At 38.5% G+C, this 24,289-nt stretch overlaps 1 protein-coding gene across 2 annotated transcripts in view; it reads right to left on the minus strand.

Annotated features, from left to right (window-relative positions):
* The window catches only part of LOC124613197, a 537,871-nt gene that overhangs the window by 89,035 nt on the left and 424,547 nt on the right, over positions 1-24,289 (minus strand). For both annotated transcript variants that reach the window (XM_047141859.1, XM_047141858.1), the window contains exons 5-6: positions 13,114-13,224; positions 1,834-2,005 (exon numbers count right to left, since the gene is read on the minus strand). In XM_047141859.1, coding sequence (XP_046997815.1) covers positions 1,834-2,005; positions 13,114-13,224 — 283 coding nt within the window. The remainder of the gene's footprint in view (positions 1-1,833; positions 2,006-13,113; positions 13,225-24,289) is intronic.

Below are 24,289 nucleotides of genomic sequence, written 5' to 3' on the forward strand. Positions count from 1 at the left end.
TTCATAATATTGTCATCATTTATCCTGGATTTCCACTGTTTGACTCAGTTTATTTGTTATCACACTCCACCTTAGATAGATTTCATTCACTTCTGAAACTTAATTTTCTTATGAAAATGCTTAATATTTCACAATATTCCAAGAATTATTACACACTGAGCTTTATAACCGTATGAATTATATGCTTACTAGCTGCTACCCACTGCTTTGCTCACATATGAGTAGTTTTGTTATGATGAGTGATGAGTAAGCTAGTAATTTTATGAGGTGTCTGTGTGTACAGTGCTGTAAGGACATATTTATAAGCTGTATGCAGGTACATAATGAATGTGTTTCTATTATTTTGCTGAATGTAAAATCTTAAATCATGCATTCCATTTTTTTAATTATATTTAAAAAATGCCTCGATTCATCACATTCATGCATAAGTAGAGTTTTTAGGGTTTTTTTCTGGCTCACCTAGTTCTGTATGTGAGATTTTGCCACCAGAGCAACACATACAAACTGTTTCTCCCTTCCGTGGTAATGCACTATGGTGCCTACATTTTTGATCCACCCCCAACGATGACTAACTTATGATTAACACAGTCAGATAATAGATCATATTCAAATGCAGCCTCATCAGCAGCCTGCCACATTGCACATGAATAAAAAACTTCAAGTGTTTTGAAACCTGTAAGGAACACATGATTCTCAACATTTAAAATGCAACTGGCTCATGACTGCTCCTATGTCTCTGTAGCTCACCTGACTTTCTGCACCCAAGTTCTGGCAGACATGAGAGTGCTCTGACATTTACTGGATTTGAGTAACTTTAGCAGCTTGAGCTCTTTTGGAACTGTGTGCTAAATCAGACTTATGTTTGCGAGCCTCAGGGCAACAGTTGTAAATATGGTCCTCTGGCTTACTGGCTGATTTTATTGTTGTATTTCCGCCAAAACTCTCCAGCAATCCTGGATGGTGTAGCAACTCAATGTCATAAACCACGCACACAATAACTTCAGATTTGCACTGTCATGAAATAACCTATAGACACTAAGAGTCACCAACCATCACACCAGTATTGTCTGATTACCACTAGTGTATACCATGTTCAAAAATATTAATAATACTGAAAAAATATACATCTCTCTAAAGTATCCTGTGTTATTCCTCAGGGTTCAAGCTATCCCCCAACCAAATACGATTGGAATCGGTTTAGCAGTAGAGTCATGAAAACAGAAAGTATGGATTGGCATGGACTGAACACATTGGGGATTGTATAAGCACTGTATTCTAGCAGTTAGCCATGGCTGCGCTCGAGGTTGAAGAACTCTATTTTTCATGCCAGTCTGCCCATTTTCAAAAGCTATACAAAAATAAAACCATATTATGAAGACATGAGCTATTTTCTATTTTTATTGTTAACTATGAATGAATTGCTAAGTTTTAAACTTTCTCCTTACATTGAAAACCAAACATTTTAGCATTGCTGCTATGACTAGTTGGTATTTCAGTTTTTTCCATTACTGGTAAAAAATAGAAAACACCTGTTGTAACCAAGACAAAAAAAATACCAAAATATACTGGTTATCCAGAACTAAAGTGCTGGTTTCAATTTTAACCAGTCCGTTTTTCTCATGCTTATCAGAAATAATGGTAGATTTTACTGTCATTAAATGGTTGCAAGATATTTGGCGCCCATTTTACTGTACACATATGTATATAACTAGCAAGTACTTCTGACACAAGACACACAGTTGCAAAAATTCTAGCCAACCTTAGCCAATCGTTCTCTTCAGTCCTACCCACTGAATTAAAAATAAATACTTTTAGTGGCATTAATAACCATACCTGTCCAGGTATAAGTGTGCTAACAAACATGGCCAAGTTATCAGGCCATGGCATGCACATATACTGGTCCCACCATCGTTTGATGACTATTGAAACATAGAAACCAAGTATAAAAGCAATTGGTATCAAGTCTGCGTATGTCTGACAGTGAAGACAAATTTTTTCAAACAACCTGAAAATAAACAAAAGTCAGCACATTAATTGACTGTGAAAGGAAGTGTAGTTGCCATTAGTCTAATAATCATATCAATAATTTTGTTTCTTTAGACACATTAATCCTTCAAAGGGCAGTATAATATGAAAAACTAGTGTCATATGTAACTATACTACTAATAATTAAGTGAGTAACAATAACACTCTGGACAACATCATTATCATTACATGTTTACTGATATGCTGTCCAAGTAAGGAGACAACACACATTGGTTGGTGCATATGTTCATAGTGTTTTTCCATAATTTTAATAACCACAACAGATACACATAGCAGAGACTTTTGACATCAATAATATATTCTCCTTCACTATTCACAACAGTCTGCCAATGCTGTGGTAACTTCCTGATTCCACAACTGTACAGATCACGTGGTTTTGAAGCAAAGAACTCATTGAGCCATGTTTGGAGAGCATTTCCATTCAGGAAGGAAGTTCCTTGAAGTTGTTCAACAGAGAGCTGGAAAGCTGAAAATCTGAGGGTGCAAGATCAAGTAAATAAGGTGAGTGTGGAATGACTTTGAAACCCAACTCTTGTATAGTGTTTGTCAGTCTAAAATAATGCAGGCAGGCATTATCATGCAGCAGCATCACTTTAAGTAGTCTTCCTGGACATTGTTCTTGGACTGCATCTGCAAGATGTCTCAGTTGTTGACAATAAATGTCAGCAGTGACAGTTACACCGCAGGGAAGTAATTCATAGTAAACCACGCTATCATTACTCCACCAGATGCTTCACATTATCTTTTGCGGATGCGCTCGGGTCTTTGTATGGGGTGCTGCTGAGTTGTTTGCATTCAACCATTCCTTTCTTTTCCCTGTGTTTGCATAAAGAACCATTTCTCATCACCATTAACAATACTGAATAGGAATGATCAGTGCTGTTTCACGAGCTAATTGACAACAGGCAAGCAGAGATGCACATATAGCTACTCACTGATTTTCGTGATTTTGGCCTACAAGGGAATGGTCCAATAAGACATGTCGAAACCTACCCTCAAATTTTTTACTTAGGAAGAAGACAACAAAAGAAATGCACTGTCAAAATTTTAGCTGCTAAGAGGCACTGCATGTATTAAAAAAAAAAAAAATAGATGAAAATTGCCAAATTCGTAGTGCGCCAGGCGGCGGTAGAAATGTACACCCCTAGTGGCGCTGTACCAATTGTGCAGGCACAACTAGGCACACACACACACACACACACACACACACACACACACACACACACACACAGCCGAAGTCAGTGATACATTTGTAAACAGGAATCATGACAACCTGTTTGTAATTTGTAAAGGATGTTTCAAGTTACTGTTCACTGATAGTTTCTGTGACACTACAGCACACAGTTACTATTCTCTCGAATTAGCAATTCAAATAACATTACAAATTATCAGTTGCTTTTTACAGTATTGGTAAGTACTGACAATACAGATATAGCTGAATTAATATTTATTTTGTTTTTGTAAGGGATGCCTGCTGATAGTACCTTTTTCTTTCTTCCAGTTTCACGGTAATGTGGAAGCCAATTAACATTCTCAATGATTGATAAAATATGAAGAATTTTGTTTCCAGCTGAAATCACTTGCTTCTCCTGAAGATGTACATGTGTCATTTGTTAGTTGATTTCCATTACATTCATTTGAATGATATCAACATTTCATTTGAAATTGTGGATACTTGAGAAGAAATAGCAAATGACTGTGACGACTCCATGAATCATGGTTCAGATGACATCACTTATGCCAGTAACAGTTCTCATGAAGAATACCTTCCAAGCCTAAAAAAAAAAAACACGTACTGCAACAGCTTTCAGTGACAAAGAAGAGGCAGTAAAATATTGGTTAAATGAAGGAAGGGGGGGAAGAAACGCTTCAAGTTACGCAGTGTGCAAAAGCATTTTTGTTTCATAAAATCGGAACGTGAACTGTACGAAAGGTATAGAATGAATTACACAAGTAGGAAATATGCGCCAAACGAAACATGGAACCATCTAAATGAAAAACTGTTTGAAAAATTTAGAACTGCTCGTGAGAGGCTATGCACTGTTACTAATGGAGATCTATGAGATTGTGCCCTCCGAATTGCATCTGACATGAAATTGTTAATTTCCAGGCTTCAGCGACCTGGCTATGCAGGTTCAAGAAATCATACAGAATAGAAAGTCACAAAATCACAAAGTTTATGTCACATAAACGTGTAGAGCACTTGCCAGCGAAGACAATGCTGTAGAGAAATTCATAGCTGACATAAATATGAAACTTGCTGTTATCCCTGAGACTGTTGTTTATAATGCTGATCAGTCAGGTTCCATAAAATAACTGCATGCACACTGCACTTTATCATTTCGGTGTGAAAAAAAGATGGAGTCGGTTGCCCAATCAATGAATGCAATGACACACTCATTTACAATAATGCCAATGATAAGTATGAGTGGTTTACTGTTTCTGCAGCTGTATATCTGTCTTCAAGAACTGTAAGGCAAATTAGGACCAAAAATAAGAAATGGACTGTTTAGTTGCAAAAAATCTTACAATCGATGTTTCAAAATCTGGAAAAATGGGAACAAATAATTTTCAACATTTCATTTGAAACATATTCCTACCACCTGCAGAAACTAATTCATTGCTTTTGCTGGACTCATGGTCTGGACATAACGATACCTCTGTTTTTCTTGATGATGATGAAAAATCTGTAGATGTAATGTGGATTCCGCCTGGAACTACTAAAGCGATTCAACCTCTCAATAAAGAATGGTTTTGACAGTGGACAAGATTTTTCAGGAAATTATCAGACACATAATTTCTGATACCTTCTCTCATTTCAGGTTTATCAGCAGAACAGTATTCTTAAGCTGTAGTCATTTGTACATTACCAGTTTTCTTCGTCACGCTTTACGAATTTGATCAAGTATGCCTTGAATGCAGTACAATGTGCAGAAAAATGGCTGGGACCATTTCTGACTCCATCCCAGTGCTCACTGTGAAATACCTGACTGAATCAATTTTTCCTTTGTCCGGTGTACCTGGCGCATGAAAAATGTTTGTTTTTGTCATTCAATATACACTTCGCATTTTTGTGACGACTACAGGGAATAAACAAAGAACTGTTTCACTGATACTCAAATATACAACATTCAAACATTATTATAAGGAAAGGCCTACAGGAATTGTTATAAAATGTAGCACTGCCGGACACATTTCATTTCAAGAAATTACAAGTCCTCATTGCTGGAAGTCATCCGTGACATCAAACACTGTAATGAGTTTATTTTCTCTGCAAGCCACTATCAGAATTACATGTCCAAGAATTGAACTGTTGATATGATGTTATTCAAAAAAATGTCTGTATAGTTTAAGCCAGGTTTTCACCAGAGCAAACAAGCTAACAAGCATGAGCAAAAGAGAATTCTGTCTGGTGTTCCCAGTACGCCTCTTGCAGGTCTTCCAACTGGATGCCACTGCAGCTAATTATGTGTCCCTAACCCGCCCCAGTTACCTAATCAGAAAATTGAGACCTGCAGTTTAATGTCGAATCCGAACCACATGTCTTTTGTGGCCAGTCCAACATCTGTGAGAAGTGAACGCTCGATTAAAAATCATAGTGAAAAAGTTGTGGTCTGAACAGGCTTTGACCCCATGCTCTCTGGAGCACAGAAGCATGTGCTTTGTCACTAGACCACTTGTTTTTTTGGGGAAAGAAAAAAGAATACGACCATTAGACCTTACATAAGTAGTGGAATCACAAGCTGTGTCACCTCAAGATGATACTCGAAGTCAGTAATTAGTGTTCTGGTTATAAATTCTCCCTCAATGGTAATGAGAAGCCAGGGAAAAATGGCAGCCAACATACAAGGAAAATTTTAGGCCAATGCTAAGGAGAGATGGAGATGCAATTCCGTGTAAAGAGCATGATCTCCAAGCATCCCACGCTTCCATAAAAATTGAGACACTTAAATTCTTCCTTCCCTGTGCCATTTTGCAAACTCCGTCAAGAACAGTGCGCTTGCCACACATCATAATCCTCATTGAATATCAAAGTTTCACATTGCGGCTCTAACAAGATAGAGTTGTATCCTGTATGCCAAATATTAGCTGAAGACTAATAACACAGCTTTCACAGGCAATGTTCGATACCTCGTGTTCTCTTCCGTTCCCTCTAGTATAAACAATTCTACCCATATACAAGTGAATAGTAGTGAATTTTCCACAAATGCTCATTCGCATATGCTTGCTTCCATTCGCTCCAATGTAAACCAGGCTTTAGGTGCTTAAAATTGGTGTCTGTGAACTCCAGATAATTCCACTATGCAGCACTGCACGAGTGATTCGCCAAGTTGCACACTAGGCAGGCAGAGCTGTACAAACTGCTGTTATAAGCTGTTCTTCACATGGCAGAAAATGTGTAACTTCAACATCTTTTACAAAATCCTTGCAGTGCCTCTTAGCAGATAAAATTTTGGCAGTGCATTTCTTTCGTTGTCTTCTTCCAGTGTAAAAAATTTCAGGCTAGGTTTTGACATGTCTTACTGGCCCATTCCCTTGTTAGAGCAGGCAGTACCCACACACCTGATTTCTCAACCTTCCCCATTGCATGCAAATTTCGCATGATGGTGAAATGATCACATCACAGTTCATCACATTTGCCAGTTCTAGAGTACACTGAAGTGGATCATTGTGAATTAATGCATTTAAATGATGTCCACCCAACCTGGAAGGTTTTTCTGAATGCGGGGAGTCACTAACGTCAAAATGATTCTCCTTAAAATGGAAAAACCATTTTCTTGCTACACACTATCCAATGGCATTATCCCCATAATACACAGTGCAGATGTTTCTGGACTGCCTGTGCTACTGTCGCCCCACTTGAACTCAAACAGAAGAATATGTCAGAAAAGTTCCAATTTCTTCACTAGGCAGTACATTTTCTGGTGTACACGGCTCCACTCTTCATCTCTAAATGACAAAATGACAATATGTAAACTCAAATAGTAACAGTAAACTACAAATAACAGAATGACAATCAATAAATAAATCTGTAGCAACCAGAATACCAAATTGCAAAACAAAACAAAAATGCTACGAACTTATGCACCAACCTAACATATGTGAGGAGTTGCTTTTTTCCATGGTACAGGAGAGAGGTGGGGTGGGGGGGATGGAGGGTTGAGTAGTGAGCTATTCAGGTCAGAATGAATTAACATAAAAGATTCTAATTATCATGAGATACAAGGAAGCAACATAATAGACTGACAGTCATGATGTAGAGGCTTCCAAAGCAAAACTTAACATATGCACATAGTTTCAGCAGAAAACCTAATGTTAATTAACAAGTTTCAGAAACTATCAACATTTAATGTATCACTTTTTCGTACCAATAGGTAAACAAAATTGTTAGAAGTATCTGTAATGTATACAGAGCAACGTTTAGAGAAAATTCAAAATGAAGAGGTTTCTGGCATACTGGAAACATTTCTGTAACAAGTGGTGTACAATGAAGAAACTACACAATTAAAGATTTTTTAATTCTTTCATGGGGCTTAATTTACAGATGACAGTAAAGTTTTTGGAGATAAAATGATTTAATACACCAGATTGCTGTATGTGCACTGATAGCAAGGCACTGTATATAACGACACAATGCTTAACATTTTTGGGATGGATGCATTTGAAGCTTTTGGATTCTTTTTCGTGTGATGTAAACGATACCATTTCAGAAACTGTTCCATACAACAAGTTGAACTACTGCAAAAACACTTCTTCACTTTGCTGCTACATAAAATGGTGCAAGTCACCAAATATTTAGTCAAAACAACAGTTTGAAACCTTCATGAAGTTGCTATTGCTATGTTTACTATTGCAAGAAGTGATCGGTTATACTCATGTGTTGGCGGTGTCAGAATTTCTCAAAGCCAGGAGCACGAATTACACACACACAGAGGCACTCATGCTTAGATGAAAGTAGCGATCTTAGTGCCACTACTGGGAGACAAAGGGAGGCATTCTGCATGTGCACAGTGGGAAATGACTACTGCCAGATGCTACTGTAGTTGAAAGCTGAATTAACTCTCTGCAGTTCACTGTGTCAGGTCAGAAATCTGAAGTGGCTGTTCGTTACATATTAATTTAATGGCAGCCAGTGCTACATTCCAGACAGTACTTATTTGGAATCCTACACCCCTGTTAAGACTAACTGCTGTACAGACATGTATGACTTCCTTACAAATGCAATCCCAGAGTGATGATACAAAGGAAAAATCTTGAGTGTTTCTTTAGAACATGTAAGGCCCCACAATAAGGCAGTACTCTACCTCAACTGATTTACCAGGCCGGTCCTAGCATATTTGTCTATGGTATTCGGCACAACATTCTTGCACAATGCAATGTCTCTGCCCAATATGAGACTGTCATGAGATCCTGTGTACACCATGCTTTCTAGTGCCAAGACTGTTTCTCAATTTTGCAGATGGACATAAAAGTGCAATTAATGTCATATTAAGAGTCTTTTTGATCCTTGAAGGCACGCTGCCAACATAAGGCAGGAAGGCCATTGCAGTGGTTGTTTCTGCATCTTTATTTACATTCCTACACTTAAGTCACTTTGACCAGAAAGCATTATTACGTATCTGTTTATCTGACTAATCATTTTGTTGGAATACAGTTTTTAACTATTGCAGTTCACCTAGCTGGTTGTCAGGTCCTGGGATTACATGTGCTTTACGTACCTAGCAGTGTAAGACCCCACCACTTTGCGTAGGTGATGACAGCTTTTGCACTCGTATTAAAACTCTGCGAGTTGGTTTGCAGTAGGCACAAAGGCTCAACATTACGTCATCATTTCCTTTAATCATAACATTTCGAAATAACAAGCTGCCATTGTGGATTAAGTTCAAATACTGGAGAAACATAGGTAGTGTCTTAATTCCATGGGACCACACCTCAAATACACTGTCAAAATACCTAACAAACAGCACAGCACAGCTACCACTACTAACTCCATTATCAATCAACGTTGCATCATACAAATGATGATTCAGTATGACTTAATGATAAAAAAAAAGAGATACCCTCCCTTGGCCAGAAATTAACAATCTCCTTCTGAGCACAAGTACTGCACTGCAAGGAGAAATATTCCAATTGCTTCATCAGAGACATTGAGGTGTTACCCAAACAAAGTACCTATACTGTTGCTACTTTAACTGGCAAGGAACAGATAGTGTCACAGAATGGACAACTTGCTAGTGTCAAGCATGTTCATTTATTGGCCTATGCCTTTCACCCACTAAGAATGAATGCACACCACTTACGTGGGACTATTCAATATGGCTGGTCATACTAGGTGCCCAGCCCTCAAAAATAGCCCTTTGCTCCAGGACACATAGATATTAGACTATTTAGTAGCTGTAAGTTAAACTGGAGAAAGATTAAATTTGTATCCTACTTGAATAGCAATGAGCCACACTTATCACAACTATGAGTAAAGGTAGTCTGAATGTCTGCATCTACATACATGATTGTAAGCAAATCTTAAGTTTTATGATCACCTGTGGTGGTACCAGCTTTCCTATCCATTGTGGAGTCACATGGTGTTGACATGCCTCAGCCACTTTGTACTGAAACACACCATCAGCACAACTTTTCTGTTGACTTGTTGGCTTTGATTGATACATTCTCAACAGTTTCTCATGGTAGACAGTCCCAGTTTTACTCATTGTCTAGGCCAGCTTATACCACACACTTGCTTCATGAGCCAATTACTTTACAGATTAAGTGAATTTTCTGAGCGTTGCACTGTTCTCGGGTGTTCTAGTATCACAGTGCCACCACTTATAGATGATCCAAGACAATGTCATCATTTTCTACATGGACAATGTAACCAACAGAATTTGCATTCTCACTGCTGCTGTTCCTTTGCTGGTACAAAACGTAACACCACATACTCCTATTCCACAGCCTATGAACTCACAATTCCCTTGAGGGAGTTAAACTGTTTACTTGTGTTTCAGATAGTTACACTGAGACCAGAGAAGTGTTTTGTTTCTTTTGTAGTTTTAACTGTTTGGACAGTGTTAATTAACTTATGATGGAACAAAGACTTCGAACACCATCACAACAGTTAATCTGCATGTTACGTGTCACTCAGAGACAAAAATACACGAGGGGCAATGGTTTCTGTACCAAATAGTGAAGCGATGGTTCTGATTGGCAAGGCTGTTCACTGTTTAGCACTGGATTGGTGATTGATTTCTGCAATGTGGTGTGTTATTGCACAGTTAAACTATGTGACTGTCAACAGTTGGTCCCTTTCATCAGCACAGTTGTCCATGACAGATGACACTGGCAAAGGTTTATCTGAAAATGAGTTACTCACAATATAGAGGGGCCTGAAAAGCTCAATGGCAGCACTACTATGCAGTAATGTTGTCCTAAACATCAGCACCCACAAAATAACTGTCATCAAATACACTGGTATCATGTGTGTTGCACATCTTGTACTAGACTGTCAGACCAACTACCAGCAATAGGTCAAACAATGCCACAGTCAAGTTACATGCCAAATGACAAAAAAAGTGCTCTCTCTTCAACGAAGTATACATCTTTAGTACAATTTCTCATGAGTGCACCCACATTTCAAAAAATTGTAAGGCAACAAGTGTCTGGAGGAAACAATGGAGTCACAACAAAATATACTGTAAGGGGATCTGAACTGGATGTGAAATGGCAGGGAAATTACGAGATTGGAATGAGGAGAATTTCAGCTGAGCATTTCTATCGCATAATTTACTGCCAGACACCTATTGGAAATTGAAAGCTTGTGGACAAAACTTTGACTTCAAAATTACTGGCCTTCACTAACAACCCCGGTGAAATTACCAAGTAACATTTCACTGTGATGTAATTCCATATGGCCCAAAGTTTCTGGACACCCATTACTCATTGTTCCAAAGATGGCAGACACACAACTAATAGAATGTAGGGCCACCTTTTGCAATTGTTATAAAATTTAATCTTCAAGAAAGGCAGTTGGTGTTTTTGAGCAACTGATCGGGTACACAAACAACACTTTAGTTTATCCCAAATTTGTCCAACTAGGTTCAGCTTGGGTTTTTAAGCAGTCCAGTCCCACTAACATAGGCTATTTTCTTCAAGTCACAATGTGACAGTTTGAGCTTTGTGGACAAGAGCATTGTCACTCACCTACAGAACAGATCTGGCTCCAAACAACTGTGTCAGTGTGGGAAGCATACTATTGCTGAAAAAGTTTTCATAAACATTCACATTCATTTTGCTACTGAGCAAAAATAAGTCAGATCCAAATCCAGGAAAAGTAACTCTGGATCATCACATTAAATGCACTATATTTCACATTCCGAAAAATCTAATAAACTGTTCCACTGACCAATGATAGCGTTGTTTCCACTACTCAGCAACGTCACGCATTGTTCATGTAAGAATCAGTGACTGGGCAGCATCACACCCATACTAACTGTATGTTATCACCCCTCAATGTCCTACTTTGTCACTGATTTACATACTTTAACTATATCTGAGGAACTCTGTAGTACTGAGAAGAATATCCAACAGACTGCTCAACATAATGGGCTCTCACAATCACACTCCATTTAAACTCATTCTTTTCCGTTCATGAGTGATTCTAGAATTAAAAATGTTTGTGATGTTTCAGCATTGTGGCTGGATATATACACCATCTACATGTTCAGTGGGATAGTGATTCTAAAATTAAACATGTCTATGATGTTCCCGTGTTGTGACTGCACATATATGAGGTGCGACAATAAAGTAATGAGACTTATTTTCTTAGCAAGATGTGGCAACTCTGCAGGCTTGCATAGGCACAATATCTTTGATCTTGGTCTGTAAGCTGCTTCTAGTCCAAGCGACACATCGATGAAGCTGCCCAGTCATGAGTTGTGCTGTAATAAGTTAACTCGTGTTTGTGTCTCTCGTCACAGAAATGGAACCACATAATATTGTGCAATGGTATGCCATTTCTTTTTGTGTTAAATTGGGTGAAAATGTGACGCCAACTGACGGTAAGCTTCAGAAGGGTTTTGGAGAGGAAGTTATGTCACGAGCTCAAGTTTTTAGTTGGCATAAAGTGTTTAGTGAAGGCAGAACAAATGTTGAAGATGAAAACCGTAGTGGACGACCATCAACCTCATGGACGGATGTCAACTTGGCCAGTGTGCGTAAACTTGTACAATCTGATCGAACATTATCCGTGGAAATGACTGCAGAAGAACTGAACGTCAATCGAGAAATGGTTCGTCTAATAATAATTGAAGATCTGCATCATCATAATGCGCCATCCCAAACTGCTCTGTCAGTACAGCAATTTTTAACCTCAAAACAAATTTCAGTACTACCACAGCCACCATATTCACCGGATATCACTCCATGTGACTTTTTTTCTATTTACAAGAGTCAAAACGGCGGTCAAGGGACACCATTTTCAAACAACACAAGATGTCCAAAAATCTGTGACGAGGGTCTTTGAGGATATTACAGAAGACGACTTCCAGAAATGTTACCATCAGTGGCAGAAGCGCTGAAAAAATTGTGTGCAATCAGAAGGGAACTACTTTGAAGGAGACAACACTAAACTTGACTAAAATGGTAAGCAACATTTTTTTTCTTTCATATCAGTCTCATTACTTTATTGTCGCACCTCGTACACCACCAGATGCATCATCTGTTCAGTGGAATACAGTATCTCAAAAGTCTAGCCACCAACGGTACGTTCAACCTGGATTTCTTTAAATTTTACTTAGTACAGTTCTAGGATAGATGTGAACCTACACTCTGAAAGTAAAATCTGTATTTATAACACAGTATGACGAGGAACAATCACTCATGTCCAAATTTTAAGCAGTTTTGCCTGTAAATCAGTAAATTTCATAAAAAGAGCCTTAAAATGAAGTCAAACTAAGAAATTGTTCACAGTGCTGGAATACACCCAAGACAGGTTGGAAAACAATGAAAACAAATCTGAAGCTCAAATAAATGTGCACTTTTAATATCAGTATAATCAGAGAATACTTGACCACTTACCGCCTGTTTTCTTCACTCAGTACAAACCTATACACACAACTGAGTGCAAAATAAACAGCACCATAAAGAAAAAAATTTGGCCAAAGGAGCTTGTAGATGCTTCCTTTCCATCTGAAATGTGAGTAAACACACAAAATGTTAGACAACTAATATATAACTAAGACATATACAATATAGCAGAGATGTTGAGTCGCAAACAGGCAGAACAAAAAGACTACTAAACACTTAAGCTTTTGGCCAGAAGCCCTTCTTCTGAAATAGACAACCTACACACACACACACACACACACACACACACACACACAACCACTGTCTCTGGCTGCCACGGCCTGACCCAGAGTCAATGCTCGTGTGTGTGTGTGTGTGTGTGTGTGTGTGTGTGTGTGTGTGTGTGTGTTTGTGTGTACGCACATGTGTGTTGAAGTCATGAATGAGATGTTCTTGTGCATTTATGTACATTTCAGGCAGCATGCAAGTGTCTCACTTGAAAATAAATTAGTTCTTTTTTTCCATATTACTTGCTCTCATTGTTTGATAATGAAACTACAGCACTCTTCTTAAGGTAAAAAATGAAGTGAGTCTCATCAGTCTTCATGATCAGTACAACTGTTTTACGTTTGATTGAGCTACAGCTGCATCTACATACGCACAGATACTCCACAAGCCACCTTAAGGTGTGTGACAGCGAGTACCTTGGACCACTGCTTGTAACTTGCCCTCCTGTTCCATTCGCAAATAGATCGAGGGAAAAATGACGGTGGCAGCAGAACTGTTCAGCAGTCAGCTTCAAATGCCAGTTCTCTAAATGTTCTCAATAGTGTTCTACAAGAAGAATGCCACCTTCCTTCCAGCGATTCCCACCTCTGTAACACTTATGTTTTGTTCGAAGCTACCGGTAGCAAACCTGGCAGCCCTCCTCTGAATCGCTTCAATGTCTTCCTTCAATCTGCCCTGGTACAGATCCCAAACACTTGAGCAGTGCTCAAGAATAGGTCGCACAAGTGCCCTATATGTGGTCTCTTTTACAGGTGGGCAACTCTTTCCTAAAATTCTCCCAATACACCGAAGTCTACCATTTCCCTTCCTCACCACAGTTGTCACATTCTCATTCCACCACATATCGCTTTGCAACTTTACACACAGATATTTAAATGACTTGACTGTGTCAAGCTGGACACTAGTAATACTGTATCCAAACATTAAAGGTTTGTTCTTCCTACTCACCCACATTATCTAACATTTTTCCACATTTGGGGCTAGCTGCCATTCATCACACCAACTGGAAATTTTGTGTAAGTCATCTTGTATCTTACTATAGTCACTCAACTTTGACACCTTACCGTAAATCACGGCATCATCAGCAAACAACCACAGACTGCCGCCCACTCTGTCCACCAAACCATTTATGTACGTAGAGAACAACAGCGGTCCTATCACACCTCTCAGGGGACTCCTGATGATAGTCTTGTCTGACCAACACTCGCCTTTGAGGACAACACACTAGGTCCTATTACTTAAGACATCTTCAAGCCATTCACATATCTGTACATTGTGGTTTTAGTGTTCGCTGATGATGCCAAGGCAATAGAGCTACAAATAATCTATATTCAGAAACAATACGTGGTCAATGACAAGGAATCATTCACTTGTACATGAAATGGCCAACAATGTCAGTAATACGTTAAAAATTGTTGTTTGCGAATGATATGAAACACTGATTTTTTATGATTCAATATGGTCCAATAACATTTAATTCAGCTGTGTATCCATATCATTATATAGAATAAGAGCATCATATTATAGCCCTTTAGCTGCTGAAGACGTTCTTGCTATATGCTGGGCTGACTGCCGAGTCATTATCACCTACTGCATTGCAACAAACCAATGAAATAATGAAAACCAGCTTTTCTGTGTTATTTTCTGGAAACTGCAATTTTCAATTCATGGTCATTTCCCATATCTTTTCAATTATTTTGGCTCTTAAATTTTTCTATTCACAGAAACACACAATTTCATCTAAATTTTCTCTGCCAAGAAAACTGGATTTTAACACAATAATTAGTCTGACAATGGAGGTTTCAGAATATTCTGGTGCAAACATGTAGATTATGAACAATAGTAAAAAATGTGCCAAGATTTAGTTAGTAATTTGCAGTCCACATATACACATCATAATTTGCATGTCTTTGAAAGCAGTTTGTGGTTCTCTTGTTCTCTGAAAAATGTGTGTAATTGCACTTATTTGTACAAGGGCTCGCATTTTGTATCAAGCACATCATGGTGTGATTATTTTATATGGTTTGGTGAAAGATGTGAAGTCTTTTTCATTACGACTTTCTATTGTGACATATCATTTTTAAAGCAAATGTTAAAATATGCTTCTGCCCACTCACAAAACAGAAGGCAAATAAATCAAAAGATGGACACACATCAACAAGTGGTGTCCCTTCCGCAAAAAAGACTCACCATACTACCTAAAAAAACAGCAACATTTCAATGAAGATACGTATAAAGATGAGTACATTATTTGCTTAAATAATAGGTTATTTGATCCACTTTTTACCCATAAAAGTAGCATGCACACAGTCAGAAGAGTGCATTGATAATCTAAGACATTTTAGTAACTGACCATTATTATGTTTAAAGAAAATTTATATATATTTTTAAGTAACCATGTCATCATAATGTCTAACAAGCATTTAGCACTGCAAACAATTGGATCAATGAGCAACTAGGCAAACTGACTGCTCCTCTATCAATGAAAATGTTATTGTGGAGCTCAAACAAAATGTGAATGTAAATTTAACAAATTGGTACTGATCAGTACTCTCTGATAGGAAATCAATGCTCGATGTAGAATGCAACATCGTACTGTGTGTGGATTCCACACACGATGCAACACTGCAGTAATTAATAGCGTCATTCTGATTTTTATAACAATTAGACTGTCATTAATTGAAGATGGACAAAGTTCAATATGAATGGAACTGAATGTAATTTTTAACAAAATGATCTCATATATTATCAGATCAACAATAATAGCATACTGAGTAGGGTGACACAATAATTATGAGGCACAACTCAATTTCAATAAGATCCTGTAATGTCTTTAGAGGTACAGTCACAATCTATCAGTTGATTTCAGCACTGTTTGCTGCAGGCTTTCAAATGTATTTACTGTGAATATGGTGATGACACAAGTTAGCACGATATAGCATAGTTGTCGCAACTTATGGACTGACTCTCGTATATTCCTAGAGCCAACATTTAAAGCCGGTTCACAGAGCTTTGTTAGTTGACTTTGTCGGGATGGTTTCCATTTAGTCAAGAGTCTGCCAGTTGAGCTCTTTTAACATCTCTGTGACACTCTCCTGTGTGTCAAACAAACCTGTGATCATTCATACTCCCCTGCACTGTATACATTCTATATCCCCTGCTAGTTGTATTTGGTACGCTCCCACACACTTGAGCAATATTCTATGGTGGGTCACACAAGTGATTTATAAGCAATATCCTTTGTTGACTGATTGCATTTTCCTAGGATTCTACCAATAAACTGCAGTCTCCTACTTGCTTTACCAATGACTGAGCCTATGTGATCATCCCATTTCATGTCCCTACTAAGTGTTATGCCTCAGGTATTTGTATGAACTTACAGATCCCAACTGTGACTCAGTGATATTACATTCAGAGGATACTACATGTTTTCATTTTGTGAAGTGCACAGTTTTACATTTTGTAACACTTAAAACACTGTCAATCTTTCCATCACTTTGAAATCTTATCAAGGTCTGAATGAATATTTGTACAGCTTCGTTCAGACTGTACTTCACTGAAGATAACTGCATCATCAGTGAAAAGATTGGTGTTGCTATTAATATTGTCTGAAAGATGATTAACATACAATATAAAGAGCAAGGGACCTATCACATTTCACTGGGGTACATCCCAAGTTACTTCTACATCTGTCGATGACTCTCCATTGAAGATAACAGGCCGCATGCTCCCTACAAAGAAATCCTCAGTCCAGTCACATATTTCACCTTATACCCAATATGATTGTACTTTTGTAATAAGTGTAGGTGTGGTACTGAGTCAAATGCTTTTCAGAAATTGAGAAATACTGCATCTATGCGACTACCACAGCTTTCAAGATGTCATGTGAGAAAAGTGTGAACTGTGTTTCACATAGTTCATATTTAAAAATCCATGCTGGTTGGTATGGAGGAGGTCACTCTTTTCTAGATTCTTCATTATATTTGATGTCAAAATATATTCAAAAATTCTACAATAAAGAGATGGCAAGCATGTTCTATGATAGACTGCAGTCAACAGAGTGGCTAACTCAGCTGCAAATTGGGTATAGAATCTGACAGGGAATCCATCAGGCCCCGGGTCTTTGCTCAATTTTCACAATTTTAACTGCTTCTCAATGTCACCTGCACAAGTATCTATTTCACTAATCTTCTCAGTGGTATGAGAATTAAATTGGGGCAATACTGCTGGGTCAGTAAATGAACATTTCAAAACAGTATTAAGCATTTCTGCTTTTGCTTTGGTACTATGAACTTCAATTCCTGTCCCATCCATGAGTGACTGGACATTAACTTTGGTGCCACTAACAGCCTTTACGTATGACAAGAATTTCTTTGGGTTTTATGAAAGATCATTTGACAATATTCTGCTGCAGTTGTCATTGAAGGCTTCACACATTGCTCTCTTGACTGTCAAATGCATTTCTTCAGCAGCTCTGTATCTATAGCCCAATGCTCTGTTTTATACCTATTATTCAGTAGCATGCATTTCTTTAGAAGTTTTGTTTCAGTGACTGTGTACCATAGAAGATCTCTCCAGAATGAACTGTCCTACTGGGTACATATCCATCCAGTGGATGGACAACTATTCTTTTAAACTTGAGTCGTAGTTCCTCTAGATGCTCCTGTCCAGAGCTAAAAGTTTCAAGTTCCTCACTGAGATATGACATAAACCTTTCTGCTTCTTTTAGTTGCCCTGTGTGTTATAGTATTCATTGTCACTGTAACTGCCTCATGGTCACTGATAGCAGTTTAAATCTGGACTTCCTCAAAGAGGTGAGGTCTGTTTGACATCATTAGATCTAATACATTGGGTTGGTGCATAAGTTCATAGCATTTAGCAGAAGTTTAATAAACTCAACAGATACCCACAACAGAGACTTTAGTCATCATTAATATATTGTCCTTCACTATTTACAACAGTCAGCCAATGCTGGGTTAACTTTTCAATTCTGCAACAGTAGAAATCATGTGATTCTGAGGTGAAAAGTTCATCAAGCCATGTTCCGAGTCATTTTTATCCAGAAAGCTAGTTACTTGAAGGTTGTTCGATAGAGTGCAGAAAAGGTGAAAATCTAAGATCAAGTGAATAAGGTGGGTGTGTAATGACTTTGAATCAAACTCCTGTATAGTGTCATTTGTCAATCTATCAGAATGCAAGCGGGTGTTATTGTGCAGCAGTATCTCTTTACACAGTCTTCTTGGTTGTTGTTCTTGGACTGAGTCTGCGAGACATCTCAGTTGTTGAGAATAAATGTCCCTTGGGGAAGCAATTCATGGTACACCACACTGGCACTGTTCCACCAGATGCATAACATTATCTTTCATTGATGTGCGCAGGTCTTTGTGTAGGGAGCTGATACTTTGTTTGGGCTCAACCTTCCCTTTCTTTTCTTTATGTTAGCATAAGGAACATCATTTCTTGTCATCAGTAATGATACAGGATAGGAATGGACGTGTTGTTCTCAAGCCAATTGATAATGAGCAAGCAGAGATGTGCATAAGCCCACTCACTGATTTTTGTGATTTTGGCTTAGAGAATGTGGTACCCACAAACCCAATTTTCGAATTTTCCCCACTGCATGCGAATGTTGCATGAAGGCGAAATGATTACAGTTCATCAGCTCTGCTAATTCTCGAGTACAGTGTTGTGGATCATAGGGGATTAATGCATTTAAACTATCTTCTTCAAACCCCGAATGTCTTCCTGAATGTGGAGAGTCGCTGTCATAATGATCCTCCTTAAAATGGGGAACCATTTTATTACCCTGCTCTATCCAACAGCATTATTCCCATACATAGCACAAATGTTTCTGGCTGTCAAAGCTGCTGTCACCCCTCTACTGAACTAAACAGAAATGTTTTGATTTCTCCATTTGGTACTCCATTTTCTAGCGCCCACAGCTCCACTCACTGTCTCCAAATGACAATATGTAAATTCAGATAGCGACAGTGAACTACAAATAAAAAATTACAACTGATAAATAAACCCACAGCAACCAGGATACCAACATGTGAAACAGAAATGCTAGGAACTTGTTGACCAACATAATATTTCCACCATGAGTGGGGTTCCAAACTGTGTGTTCCAGGTAGTTTTTACAGAAAGGTGTGAACTACACATCAGAGGCTGCTACTCAGGTCACTGACTGTGTGTAGGGTGCACACAAGAGTTTTTTAGATTAGGCAACTCTACATCTAATCCAGATAACAATACTTGTACGAATCTGAGAAGCATCAGCGTTAGATCAAAAGGAATGCCTCTCAAAGGTGAGAGTACTGAAATCCTAATGGTAAACTGCTGCAGCATTTGCAGTGAAATGGTAGTTTGAAGCACTTATGAAAAGCAGTGAAGCTCACATAATACCAGGCACAGAAAGCTGGTGGAAACTTGAAATTGACAGCAGTGAGATTTCTAGAGACAATTTAAGTGTATATTGAAAGGATAGGAAAATGGCAAATGGAGGTGGTGTATTTGTCTCAATAGACAAGAAACTCAAATCCACTGAGACAGAAATTGAAGCTGTATGTGAGGTTGTTTGGGCAAGACTCGGTATCAGTTTAGAGAAAACCTGAGTTCACTTGTACATAAGTTCCCCGATCATACAGTAATCATTGGTGGAGACTCTAACCATCCAACAATCAATTAGGAAAATTACAGTTTTGTCAGTGATGGGCATGATAAGACATACTTTACAACCATACTAAATGGCTTCTCTGAAAACTACCTGGAGCAGATGGTTAGGAACCCTCTCATGATCAAAACATATTGAATCTAATGACAACAAACAGACCTGACCTCTTTGAGGACATCCACACTGAAACTGGTATCAGTGACCATGATGCAGTTGTGGCAGCAATGATTACCAAAGTACAAAGGACAACTAAACCAGGCAGCAAGATATATTTGTTCAGTAAAATACATAAAAAATTTGTAGCGACATATCCCAAATAGGAACTTGAAACTTTCAGCACAGGGCAGGAGAACATAGAGGAGCTCCGGCTCAAGTTTAAAAGAATAGTTGACCACACACTGGATAGATACATACCCAGCAGAACAGTCCATTATGGGTGGGAACCTCCATGGTATACAGTCATTGTAAAGATACTTCTAAAGAAACAGAGGCTACTCCATAATATGTGTAAAACAAAATGTATGGCTATAGAACGAGAGATGCTGACTGCCTGGTGCCTTCAATAACAACTGTAACTGAAAATTGTCAAATGATCTTTTACAGAACCCAAAGAAATTCTGGTCGTATGTAAAGGCTGTTAGAGGTGCCAAAGTTAAAGTCCGGTCCCTAGCGAATGAGACGGGAACTGAAATTGAGGGTAGCAAAGCGAAAGCTGAAATATTTAACTATGTTTTAAATGACCCTTTACAAAGGAAAACCCAGGATAATTGTCCTGATTTAATCCTCAAACCACTGAAAAGATGAATGAAATAAATATCAGTGGTAGTGGTGTTGAGAAAGCGCTGAAATTGTTAAAACTGAGCAAAACTCCCAGGCCCAGTGGAATCAGTGTCAGATTTTATATTGCATTTGCAGCTGAGTTAGCCCCTCTTCTAAATATAATATAATGTAGATCCCTTGAACAAAATACTGTGCCCAGTTCTTGGAAAAAAGCTCAGTCACACCTATCTACAAGAAGGGTAGTAGAAGTGATCCACACAACTGCTGTCCAATATTTAACAGAATGATCTTCTCAATGCAAACCAGCATGGATTTCAAAAACATCAATCATGTGAAACTCAGCTCTCACTTTTCTCACATGACATACTGAAAGCTTTGGATCAAGGCAAACAGGTAGATGCAGTTCTTCTTGATTTCTGAAAAGCATTTGAGTCAGTACCACATCTTTGCTTATTGTCAAAAGCTTGATCATATGGGGGTATCAAGTGAAATTTGTGACTGGACTTTTTGCTAGTGTGGTGTCACAATGCTTAGGCCTGCCCCACCCCTCAATAAATAGACCAAGACTTATACGAATAATTGTAAGAACAGTTGTTATTATTATTATGTTCTTTAAGTTTGTTTTTGGGTTTTCAGAAATACTGTGGGAAGAAAGTTTATTTATGTTGCAGATAACATGGAAGACGTTGCCCAACGATCACCACGAAAGTTCGACGTAGCGGCAAGTGGGCAAGGAATAAAACAAATGCTGCAAACTACCGCGAGCCATGGAAGAGCCCGGGCCGCGAGGGCGTCGAGCTTCCTAGGTCGTTGTTGGACAGTGTCAAAGGAAGAGATATTCTTCTTTCTCTTTGTAAACAGATTGATCGAGTCTTGAAAGGTTCATGTAAAACGTATAGGCGGGCGACACATTAGGTGGGACCTGATGCCTGTTATACTTCCACAGTCATTAAAGACTTGTTAAACGGCAAAACCAACAGTTCATCATTTATATAGATAAAAAGTATTAAAGATATAGGAAAGGAAGAGTTGCAGCGTCAGAACGAAAAGTGATACATCGCTCAGGAACGAAGAAGGGCATAAACAGTGGGCGTTACGTGGTGAAAACAAATCAACTGATAAAATAGTAAGTCTGTAATTAAGCATAAAGCAACGTAACACTGCACTAGGGAGGACACAGTATGTTATCTTGGATGGAGAGTCATCATCAGATGTAGAAGTAGTGTTGGGTATACCCCAGTCACGTGTGTTGAGGCCCTTGGTGTTCATATTGTGCATTAACAACTTTCAAGACATTGTTAATAGCACCATCAGGCTTTTTGCAGATGATGCAGTTATCTATAGTGAAGTACTATCTGAAAGAAGCTGCATAAATATTCAGTCAGATCTTGATAAGATTTTAATGTGGTGCAAAGATTCACAATTTGCTTTAAATTTTCACAAATGTAAAATTGTGCACTCCACAAAATGAAAAAAAAAACATAGTATCCTATGGCTATATTATCAATGAGTCACTGGCAGAATTGGCCGACTCATAGAAATATCTGGGTGTGGTGGCAAGTTCCTATGGGACCATTTGCCGAGGTCATTAGACCCTAGACTTACACACTACATAATCTAACTTAAACTAACTTATGCTAAGGACAAAACACACACACACACACACACACACACACACACACACACACACACACACACACACACACATGCCTGAGGAAGGACATGAACCTCCCATGGGGGGAGCCACATGAACAAGGCGCCCTACACCACACGGTTATATGGGTGTAACACTATGTAGAATGATCACATAGGCTCAGTTGTGGGAAAAGCAGGTGGTAGACTTCAGTTGATTGGTGAGGAAAGTACAATCAGACTACAAAGGAGATTGCTAACTAACACATGTGCCGACCATCCTAGTATATTGCTCAAGTGTGTTGAACTCATACCAAATAGGACTAACAGGGGATGTTGAATGTATACAGGGAAGGGAAGCACGAATGGTCACAGGTTTGTTTAATACATGTGAGAGTCTCACAGAGATACTGAAGGAACTGAATTGGTAGATTGTTGAAGATAAACTATACCGAGAAAGTCTGTTAATAAAGTTTCAAGAAATGGCTTTAAATAGAGATTATAGGTATATACTCAATCCCCTGCGTATCCATCACAATGGAATTGTGAGAATAAGATTAAGATAATTACTGCATGTGCAGAGATGTTCAAACAATCTTTCTTCCCACACCCCATACGTGAATGGAACAGGAAGAATCCCCAATAACTGGTAAAATGAGATGTGCCCTCTGCCATGCACCTCATGGTGGTTTGCAGAGTATAGATGTAGATGTAGTTTCAACTTCTGTCTTGGTGGATTTGAGTTTCTTGTCTAAAGCAACAAATACACTACCTCCATTTCTCATTTCCCTATTCTTTTGGTATATGCTTAAATTTTCCCCAAAGATCTCACGACTGTCAACTTCAAGTTTTAACCTGCTTTCTGTGCCTAGTATTATGTGAGGTTCAGTGCTTTTTAGAAACACTTTAACTCTGGCATTTAGTTGTGAATGCTGTAGCAGTTAACACTAGGATTCTAATACTCTCACCTCTCTGGGTTTCCTACACCTATCATCATCTGGACTGGACAGACAGTCCAAAAAAAGCTACTGTGCGCATCCCACACACAGTCAGCTACTTGGGCAGCTGTCTCTGATGTGTAGTGCACACCTGACCCATTTGTGGGGACCATAGAACCCTCAACCTTATGGTGCAAGTCTAGGAAGTCACACCCTAGCTTGTCACAGAAGCTGCAGAGTCTCTGGTTCAAGCCTTCTACTTGAAGCAGAACTAGAGAGCCAAATCTGTTCAGGTGACAATACTGCAGACTGTGAACATCATTGAAACTCCATGAGCAAGGTTAGTTTTCTTCTCTGCCAGTAGCTGGAGTGATCTAAGTATGACCTTGGAGCGCAGACAACAGGTATCATTTGTTCCAATGTGCTACCATGATCTGAGGCTGGCTGCACCCTGTTCCCTATGTATATTTTATTATCTTTGTAATAAATTTTTGAAGAGCATTCTGTTGATAATTTTGGCAATAGTTGAACAAGTAAAGATATAAAATGACAGAGAACAAGAAGTTATGAATAAATTTAATGAAATTGAGTGTTGAAGTTGATTTGTAAAGAATACCACAATCAATAATTTCACCTGCACACAAAAATCAAGAATCCGGGGCTTTCATGGATGTCTACAAAGAACTTTCATTGACAGCAACAATCCAAAAAATTTGTAACAGTCAAACAATGGAAACTCCAGGTAGGAATAAGAATAACATAGGAAAAGACAGATTGTTACTTAGCGTAAAGAAGATATGTCAAGCTGCAGACAGACACAGTTAAAAGACACTTATATAAAAGTTTTTGACCACAGCCTTCATCAGTAAAAGAGACA

Source organism: Schistocerca americana, chromosome 4 (genome assembly GCF_021461395.2).
Source record: "Schistocerca americana isolate TAMUIC-IGC-003095 chromosome 4, iqSchAmer2.1, whole genome shotgun sequence".
Lineage (NCBI taxonomy): Eukaryota > Metazoa > Arthropoda > Insecta > Orthoptera > Acrididae > Schistocerca > Schistocerca americana.